At 44.5% G+C, this 9,353-nt stretch overlaps 1 protein-coding gene across 1 annotated transcript in view; it reads right to left on the bottom strand.

Annotated features, from left to right (window-relative positions):
• NANS (N-acetylneuraminate synthase) overlaps window positions 1–4,253 on the bottom strand; it is a 20,933-nt gene extending 16,680 nt beyond the window's left edge. The window contains exons 1-2 of the mRNA XM_011366244.2: window positions 3,996–4,253; window positions 301–516 (exon numbers count right to left, since the gene is read on the bottom strand). Coding sequence (XP_011364546.1) covers window positions 301–516; window positions 3,996–4,127 — 348 coding nt within the window. The 5' untranslated portion in view covers window positions 4,128–4,253. The remainder of the gene's footprint in view (window positions 1–300; window positions 517–3,995) is intronic.
• Between the last annotated feature and the right edge of the window lie 5,100 nt (window positions 4,254–9,353).

Genomic DNA, 9,353 nt, shown 5'->3' with positions numbered 1-9,353 from the left:
GGGGAAACTGGCCTGGCAGGAGTTTCCCACAAGCTTGAGGGACTCTGAGATTCCAGTGTGGCTGCCCCCTGCTCCCAGAGACAACTTGTTTTGAAAACTATGGTACTCTTCCCCCTCCGGCCTCCCGTTTAGTTGGGTGTTTATCTGGTTAACACTATGGGGAGCTCCAGATTCAGAAAGCACAAAAAAGTCTAAAGTGAGCAAGGGCTGCGGTGCTGGCTCTAAGCCAAAAGCCACCAGGCCACCTGCTATGCTCTGAGTCTGTTAAAGTGACAAATGACATAGTGGCAGAGGGCTCACCTCATCCATGCCAGAGGCAGTGAAGAAGATGCCAACCTCCTCAGCATACCTCTGCAGCTCCTTGTACTGCGCATGGCTGAATTCCAGGTGGCGCTTGTGTTCCCCATACGTCTTACCCCAGGAATGCTTCGAAGCATACGGCCTCTCCAAGGCTTTCCGATTAAACTTGTACTCCAGCTCACTCTTCTGGAACTTGGCACAATCAGCTCCACACTCCTGCAACACACATTAGGGCTTTTTCCAATGACCCATCGTGGATTCTCAAAGAGAAGAGAAATGTTGGGGCAACTGCTATGACATTATTATCTATAAAAACAATGCTGATTTACAGAGGTTGGTAAGAACCCCTAAAGAAGAGGAACAGGAGATGCAAAAAGTCTTAAAGGAAGAAAGGTCAAGGATGGAACTTCCTCCCCTTCCCCCCTTAAAATAGGGAGGAAAAAAAAAAAAGGCAGGGGCCTTTTTTGGGCTTTGCATTGCATTGTAATATTTTTAAAAATTAATCAAACAGTTAAGGAAGATATCAAGTTGTGTAACTCAGTGGAGGGTAGTAAAATGAGCACCAAAACAAAATTTAGCAGAAAAATAATCAGAATCTGACCCTAACTCTTAGATAAATCACTTCCTGTCTCTGGACTCCCGAGTTTCTCCATTTATACAAATAGCTGCTTTGGGCTAGCTCCAGGACCTATAACTGTTCTGAGGAGCCCCTTTTGGAGGCGGGAAACAAAGGAACAACTCTGCTTTTAGCCGTTTTGCATTTGTGCTTTTCTGTATGACATCCTGTTTGAAGAAGAGGTTCTGGGCAAAAAGCAAGGAAATAAAACTTAGAAATGCCTTAGCCTTACTGAACGGAAGCTATAATATAAAAGCTGGATTGTCTGGCTATAAAAGCTATAATTATATTGCCAGTCAGCTTCTGATCTCTCAAAATTATTTTTAAAAAACCACTCAATAGAAAGATTAAGAAAACTCTCTAAAGTCTCAGCTTACTGACATTTCTGTAGACACAGAGGTATTCATGCTGTTCAAAATCTTGGCTCCAAAAATGTCTGTGCTAAGAGTGATGTTCCCAATCCTGGAAAAATCACAAGATGGCACAGTCAGGACATGAAACTGGAAAGAAGTTCAAAGAACTTTAGAAATGAAAGTGACGTTGGGCAACACAGTTCTCATTGTCTAGATGAAGATCCCAAGGCCCAGAGTGACCAAAGTTGCACAAGTCTCCAGCAGAGCCAGTCAGACTGCTTTCCTACAGGATGCAGACCAAGTGTGTCCTGGCCCAGGGCTGCAACCTGGATCCCTGCTACACCCAGGTCTCCAGCAGGCTAATGAGGTCTTCAGAGTGTCCTTTAGGCTCCCTTTGCTTTTCACCTCTATCTCAAGAAGTTAAATGGCTTGCCTGCATCTGGGCAAACCTTCCCTTTACAGGAAGAAAAAAGTGAAGTAGTAGATACTACTAAAGACAAGAGGTCAAATAAAATCCTACTACATTCCACACGACAGCAGTGTGCAGAACAAGTTCCTCTTCTTTTCTCAGCTTCTTTCCTAAAAATAAGAGATTTCCTTATCTGTTTTACTATAACGTTGATGATTTCTTTGTCCAAGGTTTTGCTGCATCTCTACTGACAGAAAACAAGCAGTAGAACTCCAGGATGAGCCAAGGTGTGATGCTCCAATTGCATCAAAATTTGAAAGTTAAAAGTATATTCAATTAGCAAATCTCTGCTTATAATAAACTTATATATCATTATAATAAAATAAATTGAACAAAATCAAGCACAAGAGAAAACAATGCAACCAAGAGACAAAATAAGAGATGAAGCTGCTGCTGGTATAACAGTATACTGTTTTACAGCAAATTTTTAAAAAACAAGAACAGAGTACACTCTACAATAATAATAAGTACAGTATAATAAATATAAAAACCAGTAACATAATTATTATTATGTACTGTACATAATCACATGTGCTATACAGCTGACTGTTGAACAACATGGGTTTAAACCACAAAAGTCTACTTATATGTGGATCTTTTCAATAAATATAAAGTCTTCCATATCCCTATCCACATCTGTGGACAGAACCAATCCACAGGTGCAGAGAGGCAGCTGTATGCATTGTTCTTCCATTTTAAATAAGGGACCTGAACACCAGCATTTTGGTATCAACAGGGGGTCCTGGAACCAATCCCCTGTGGCTACTGAGAGTCGACTTAAGTTTTTAGGAAGTCAAAAGTTATGTGCAGATTTTCAACTGCAAGGAGGGCGCTCCCTAATCCATGTGTTGTTCAAGGGTCAACTGTACTTTTATATAACTGGCAGCTCAATAGGTTTGTTTATACAAGCATCACCACAAACACAAGTAATGCATTGCACTATGACATTAGGATGGCTACAACGTCACCAGGCAATAGTAATTTTCAGCTCCATCATAATCTTATGGGACCACAGTGTATCTGCAGTCCATCCTTGACCTAAACTTCGTTATGTGGAGCATGACTGTATTGCAAATCTTATGTGCCAAGCACTGTGCTATAAGCTTTATGTAAGTTATCTCATTTGATCCTTACGACTCTTAAGCAAGTACTTATGAAGCCTGGTTTTCAAATGAGGCACTGAGGCTCACAGAGATTAAGTAACTAGCCCACATTCACACAGCTGGTAAGTGATAGAGTCAGGATTTGAACTCGGAGTCCTGGCATATTAACCATCTCACATTCCAAACACAAGGAATGGCAGGCAAGAGAGACCACAGGAACTTCCAGGAACTTCCGGAACTTCCAAAAATTCATCTTCAATGTCAGAGACGAAAAACGATAGGTGGGAAGGGGCCAGGTCATCAAGGTCTTGAAGACTATGTGAAAGGTGAGGAAAGAGTGAACATACAGAAAAATAAAATGGAGTCATTTTATCCAAGCTGCTAAATTACAAACATTATGAAGGTTGAGGAGTGAAGAAAATTATTCTTTTTCCTAACTTGCCTGAGAATTTAAATTTTTGAACTTTCCAGTCTTGCGTAAACACCTAAAGACAACAGTTTGTTGTGTCATTGCCCAGACATACATCAAACCTACAGATAACTCTCAGACTATTCCCTAAATGACCTAGGATATGTCCAGGCTTCCTAGCATCCATCAACCAGACTGCCTGACATCTAACTGATAAGTGTCCTGGACCAATCCAAGCGTTAAAAATGCCAGGACTGATTATTCTCAAGGATGTGACTTTAGTTTAAGAACTCTACTATTTTCTTCGGAATTTTTACCTAATTCTGTTTCCAAACTCTAAAATCCTTGAATAAATCTTTGTTATTTATTTCTAGCCAAAGCCTCCTGATTCTTTTTGAATACCTTGGGAAAAGTTTCCGATTCTACCCACAGGCAGTGGAGAGCCACCGAAGGTGTCAGGCAGGGGTATGGACTGATGAAATCCGCCAAGAGGGGGAGAGCGAGGTCAGGTGGGGAAGCAATTGCAATAATGCAGACAAGTCAAGGTGGAAAAGGAATGAAGAAGAGAATTCAAAAGACTGAGATATGGACTTGGCAAAGTGGACACCATGCCCAATCCAAGAGGCAGAGGACGGTGGTCCCAGCTCTCGGTGGCTCCGCCCCTTCCTGGAGCCCCGCTTGCAGGCTGGCCTTTCCCAGGCCCCGCCCCTGCCGGCACCCCTGAGTCCCGCAGCGCTCCCCTCACCTTGGCCACGCGGATCATACGCTTGGCCACGTCCAGGTCGCCTTGGTGGTTCTGGCCGATCTCGGCAATGATAAAGCACGGGTGCTGTCCGCCCACCCAGCGCCCGGGACACAGCTCCAGCTCCAGCGGCATCGCGGCCGCTCGTGCTCCTGCACCCCTCGGCCCGCCTGGGTCCAGCCGCCACTGCCTCAGGTCAGTTGAGTCGGCAGCCCAGCGGGCCCACACATCCACCCCGCCACGTCAGCCCGCGGCCGCCGCGCGGCCAATCATCGGGCCCCGCCTCGCTCCCAGGAGAAGGGGGCGGAGCTACCCGCTGGGAGGGCAGTGTCGCCGGAGGAGGAAGTCCGGCGTCCTCCGCCCGGCTTGGGCGCGTGGCTTCCGGCTGGGTAGCGTGTCCTTGAATGTCGGGAGGTCCCTACGTGTACCGGTGAACAAACATTCCCCGAAGAAGGCTGCCGGCTGCCTTCGCAGGGCGTAGTCTAGGTCTAGGGCGTGGGAAGAGCGCGTCTTACGGTGTAATGGAAAAAACGGATTCTGGATTTCGAATGACAGTGCTGGTTCCAGCGCAGCCCCTGCCAGTAACCGGCTCTCCATCATGCATATGTTAGTCTTTCTGAATGTTACTTTCCTTTTTCTCTGAAACAGAAAAATTATATAGAACCTACCTGACAAGATTTGTGAGATGATGTCTAGAAAACCCTGATTACAGTACTTGGCCCATAGTAAGCTTTGAATAAGTGGTAGCTTTCCTATTATGTGAGAGGCAACAGGTTTCAGAAAGTTCCACTGACTTGTCCAAAGTCATTCAGAAAGTCAGAGAAGAGCTCGGACTAGGATCCTTGGATTGCTTCCCAGCCTAGGAACCCAACTATGTTGGGTTGTAGACAAAGTTGAGAAATAAAAGCCAGTTTGAAGGAAAAAATAACATTGATTCCCACCTTGACTCACCAGGACTGATGAACAGATTAACAATAACAGAAAGGAGAGGAGAAGGCATCCTTGGTTGGAAGGTGAGAAGGGTAGGTTCTGGACATGGTGGTATAAATAATGTAGGTGAAACTGCCCACCAGACAGGAAGAAAGGAAGGTCTGAAGCTCAGTAGAGGTCTGGGCGGGAGGGAGAGATCTGGGAGCCATCCTGAGTGAGGAAAAGACCAAGGATAGATTAGATTGCTGAAGAAGGTAGTGTGCAGAAGGATGAACAGTGTGGAGGAATGAGCCTTGTGCAGCTGCTCTGGAAGAAACAGAGAAAGGGATCAGAAGCAGGTGATACTGTGTCCTGAGAAGGGGAGACTCACAGGGTCAAAGGCCCAGAGTAGTTCAGGAGAATAAGGACCAAGACCTTGGGGGCCACTGTTGATAGCAGATTTGGTGGCCAAGGAGAGGTGAGGAAACAGGGTGAAAATAGACCTTTCTTTGTGAAAGTTAAGTTGTTGAAAGCAGATGGAAAATGGATCCTGGACTAGAGGGGGTCCCAGAGTTGAGGGGTACTGAAGAAGTACATGTTTGGAGGCCAGGAAGAAGCAATCAAAAGAAAGAGGTTGCAGCAGAGTTCATGGTATGTGGTTATGCTAGACTAGAAGGCATGTGCTTTATGTTTCTCAAGTTAAATGGCGTTTCCCACCTAGCTAAGGAACAGACCCTGATTACAGAGAAAATGAAATCTAACAATGAAGTAACTCAGTCTCTTAGGGCTAAAGAAACCATTATGGTTTTGCCTAATTTATGAATAAGTGGAAATTAAGTTTAAAGGGAAAAAGGAGAAATTATGTTTAAAAATATAATTATCCCACAAAAGCAAGTTAGGCTGCTGTTATTTGTGATTAAATAAAAGCTTTCAGTAAATTAAAGTAGTGCTACTTTACCTTACTATATTAAGGAGGAAAGGTCGCAATTTTCAATTCACTCTTGTTCTTTTTAAAGCCAGTTTCTGTTGCTTTTTGGTGCTTTTACTGCTTGAATAATGAATCAGTGTTCAATCTGTTGAAATAGATGAGAGTGTGTGAGAAGATCTTTAAAACAAATTAAAACCAATAAGGGATTTTTTTTTTTTTCTGTTATTGGCAGGAGAGGGCAATGAAGAACTTAGCTTTGGAGAAACTAGAGTACTGAGTGCTGGGTCATGGTGATCAAGGTAGAGGATGGGGACCCAGTTCTCGGATCTGAGATGCTGGAGTCTGGGGCCCAGTGGCCAGCCTTACTGTGCTAAGCCCTTCCTGCAGTTGGCTTCTCCAAAACCTCCTCCAACTTAGGACTCCTGCCTAATTTTTTGCCACTCTATGTTCCAGCTACACCAAACTAGTTTGAGTTCCCCTAAAGGGTCATGTTCTCTCACCTCCAGGCTTGGCACAGGCTGTTTCCTGAACCTGCACATTCCCCACTGTAGTGAGCCATGCTTGGCTACCTTCTTCAGGGCCATCAGCCTAGAAGTCGTTTCCTTTCAGAACCTTCTCTGATCTCCCTAACAACCTTCTCTGGGCTGTCATAGGACCCTCTTCTTCACCCACTTATTCCTCTTTATGGTAACTGCTTCTTCTTGTTTGTTGTTCCCTCTAGACTATGAGCTCCTTTGGGTCAGGAACCATCTGGAGCACCTACTCAGCACTAAACCCAGAGGAAAGCCCTAGCAATACAATGATGAACAAGACAGACCAGGCCTCTGCCCTTATGTTACTTACAGCCTTGTTTTATAACTGTCCTACAAGGCCAGGAGCTCCTTGAGAGCAGGGTCTGGGCTGTTTCTTACTGTGTCCCTAGCACCAAGCACAGGATTTCTTAACACTTGATAGGTACCAATAAACATTTTTTGAATGAGCAAGTGCAGAAAAGGAAAGATGACAGCGAAGACTGAGGCATAACTGACTTCATATTTACTCCTCAAGCCACATTTAGCCTCTTATGGGAACATAATTGTCCCCTGAAGTCAGACTCTTGGAAAATTTCTCTGCGGAAAAAGTGAAGTATTGATTCACCTAAGTTCTCCAGCCCCAGACTGGTAGTTGTCAGTATTTATAGAGAGCTCAGTTTGCCAGAGCCCTAAGCATTTCATGGTTCCAATTCGGAAGACTTTAGCTCTGTTCTCCCTCTGTCCTGAACTCTGGAATCAACAGGGTCTCGTTAGCCAGCATGTGCTCCTAGACAGAGGAGGAAGAAACAGGTCCACTAACTTCCTCATCGGAATGGAGCCAGAAGCCAGAAGGCAGTGCATCTGGCAAAGAGCAGAAACTTTGGACTCAGGCAGAGCTGGGTTAGAATCCCAGCCAGGCCGGCCATTTACTAGCTATGTGACTTTGGGTAAGGAACTTCACCTCTAAATCCCTTAATTTCTACATATGTAAAATGGGGATTACCGGGCATCATTTTGCAGGGTGTTTGAGGATTAACCCATTTCCCATTTGCCCCAAGAATACTCACCAGCAGCACTTGTGGCTGCAGCATTTACCCTGAGATAACTCACAGATTACAGTCCTAGCCTTACCCCCAAAGTTTGCCATGAAATATCTCACTTTTATTATTATTTTCACATCACTCTAGTATATCGATAGTCTTTAGAAACAAATGATGGCAAGAAGAGCTGGAGAGAAACGCGGTATTTTTGTGTGGAATGTGATGTTCCGTGCTTTGAAATTTACCACACACACAAAATTATTAAATATTGATCATCATATACATTTCTGTTACATTAGAATTAGAGACAAGTTCTGTTTAGAAGTAATTCTAAGAACAGTTTTTATATTTTATTTTCATATTGAAAACCAGTCAGATTTGCTTCAGCCTCAAAGAGCGTGTTTATGTAACATTACATTAACGCTGGCAGCGAGCTGCACTTTTTTTTCTAAATGGGAAATGGGTTAAAAAAGAATCCTCAAAAAAAAAAAGTATCCTCAATAAATGGCCATCTGCTCCCTTCCTGACTTGAAACAGAAGTGCCCCCTAGTGGCAGATCTACATCCTGCTCATGCTGATGAGAGACTAATGTTATTTCCCAGAAGACTGATTAGTCTGACCAGTAAAACCAATTTACTAGTATTCCTATTGCAGTTTTTGGAAAACACGTCATTCACTGTCTGGGGGTGGGAGGTGGGGGGCGGGCAGGGTGCAGCCCTCATTCAGCTTTGTCTGGATAACTGTAATAGCCTCCTCACTGGTTTCCTGCTACAGGTCTATCCTTTCAATTCCCATCAGCCCAAAGCACAGTTGACATTTTCCACCAGCTTTACCCTTACCTACTTCTCAGGAGGGCTCTCAGGTAACTGGGAGTAACAGCATCAGTAACTACTAGTATCCCTGTTGCTGGTTAAACTTGAAGTGTACCCCATTCAGATTTATACAGCTGGAACAGAGCTACATGCTCACTTAGCTTGGGCCTTATTTTCAGTTGAGGAACTGGAGGCTCACAGAAGGGAAATGACTCAGGAAGGCCACATACTAGCCAGTGGACAGGCTGGGGCTAGAATAGGTCTCTGGATTTTGTTTGAGGCCTCCTTCACGACTCCACTCCTGCTTTCCCAAGGCTAGAATGGGGTGGTCCCTTAATGAAAACATACATCCTAAACCCTTCCTGGCCCAGGGTCAAGCCCCTTTATCAGAGTAACTGTTATTTTCTCTCCCTATATGCTCTTCCCAACACTGCTGAGACAAGTTATAAAGTACTTGGTCAGAGATTATGAAGCTGACCTAATTGGCTCTGGGAAGAACTTCTACACTTGATGTAATCTTGGTGATTTTCCTGCAGAGCAACTGTTTGGCTGGCCAAAGCTTAAGTAGGCTGGTAACCTGATTCCCCTTTTCAAACTGTCAACACAGCAATTATCATCAGACTCATTAAAATTGATGTCAGCACAACCTGACAGGGCTGGAGAAAATAGCCTGAGGGAGGGTAGAACCTTTGTGATCTGTCTCACCTTTCTCTGGTGGTAGGCCACCTGGAACCCAAATGGAAAGGACTGACTCTGCTGTAACTCTCCCCATATGTGACTAGCTAGGAGTCCTGGTGGGGGAGATGAGGTTGGGGGAGTTAGTGTTTTACACAGAATGTTCTGCATTTCCATTAGAAGTGTCACTCTTCAGGTCCCAAATTCCTGTAGCAGGAGTGAATTCAAGGTAAGAGCACAAAGTTGAAAACAGGGCTACATAGTTTCCAGGCTAGGTTCCTTCATCACTCTACCAGTTGGGCCAGCTCTCGTACCTGTTTCCCCATTTCTTCAATGAGCAATAGTTCCAACCCTTTTATTCAGGGACAAATGCTTCAAATGCAATCATGATATTCCAGCATATCACACAGCAACAGAGCAGTTGCTCTAGCTGGAGGGCAGGGGTATGTGTGGAAGAGATGTCTCCACTGACCATGAAGGGTCAA

This window comes from Pteropus vampyrus, unplaced genomic scaffold (assembly GCF_000151845.1).
Source record: "Pteropus vampyrus isolate Shadow unplaced genomic scaffold, Pvam_2.0 Scaffold123, whole genome shotgun sequence".
Taxonomy (NCBI): Eukaryota; Metazoa; Chordata; class Mammalia; order Chiroptera; family Pteropodidae; genus Pteropus; species Pteropus vampyrus.
This window is presented reverse-complemented; position numbering and strand designations above follow the sequence as displayed.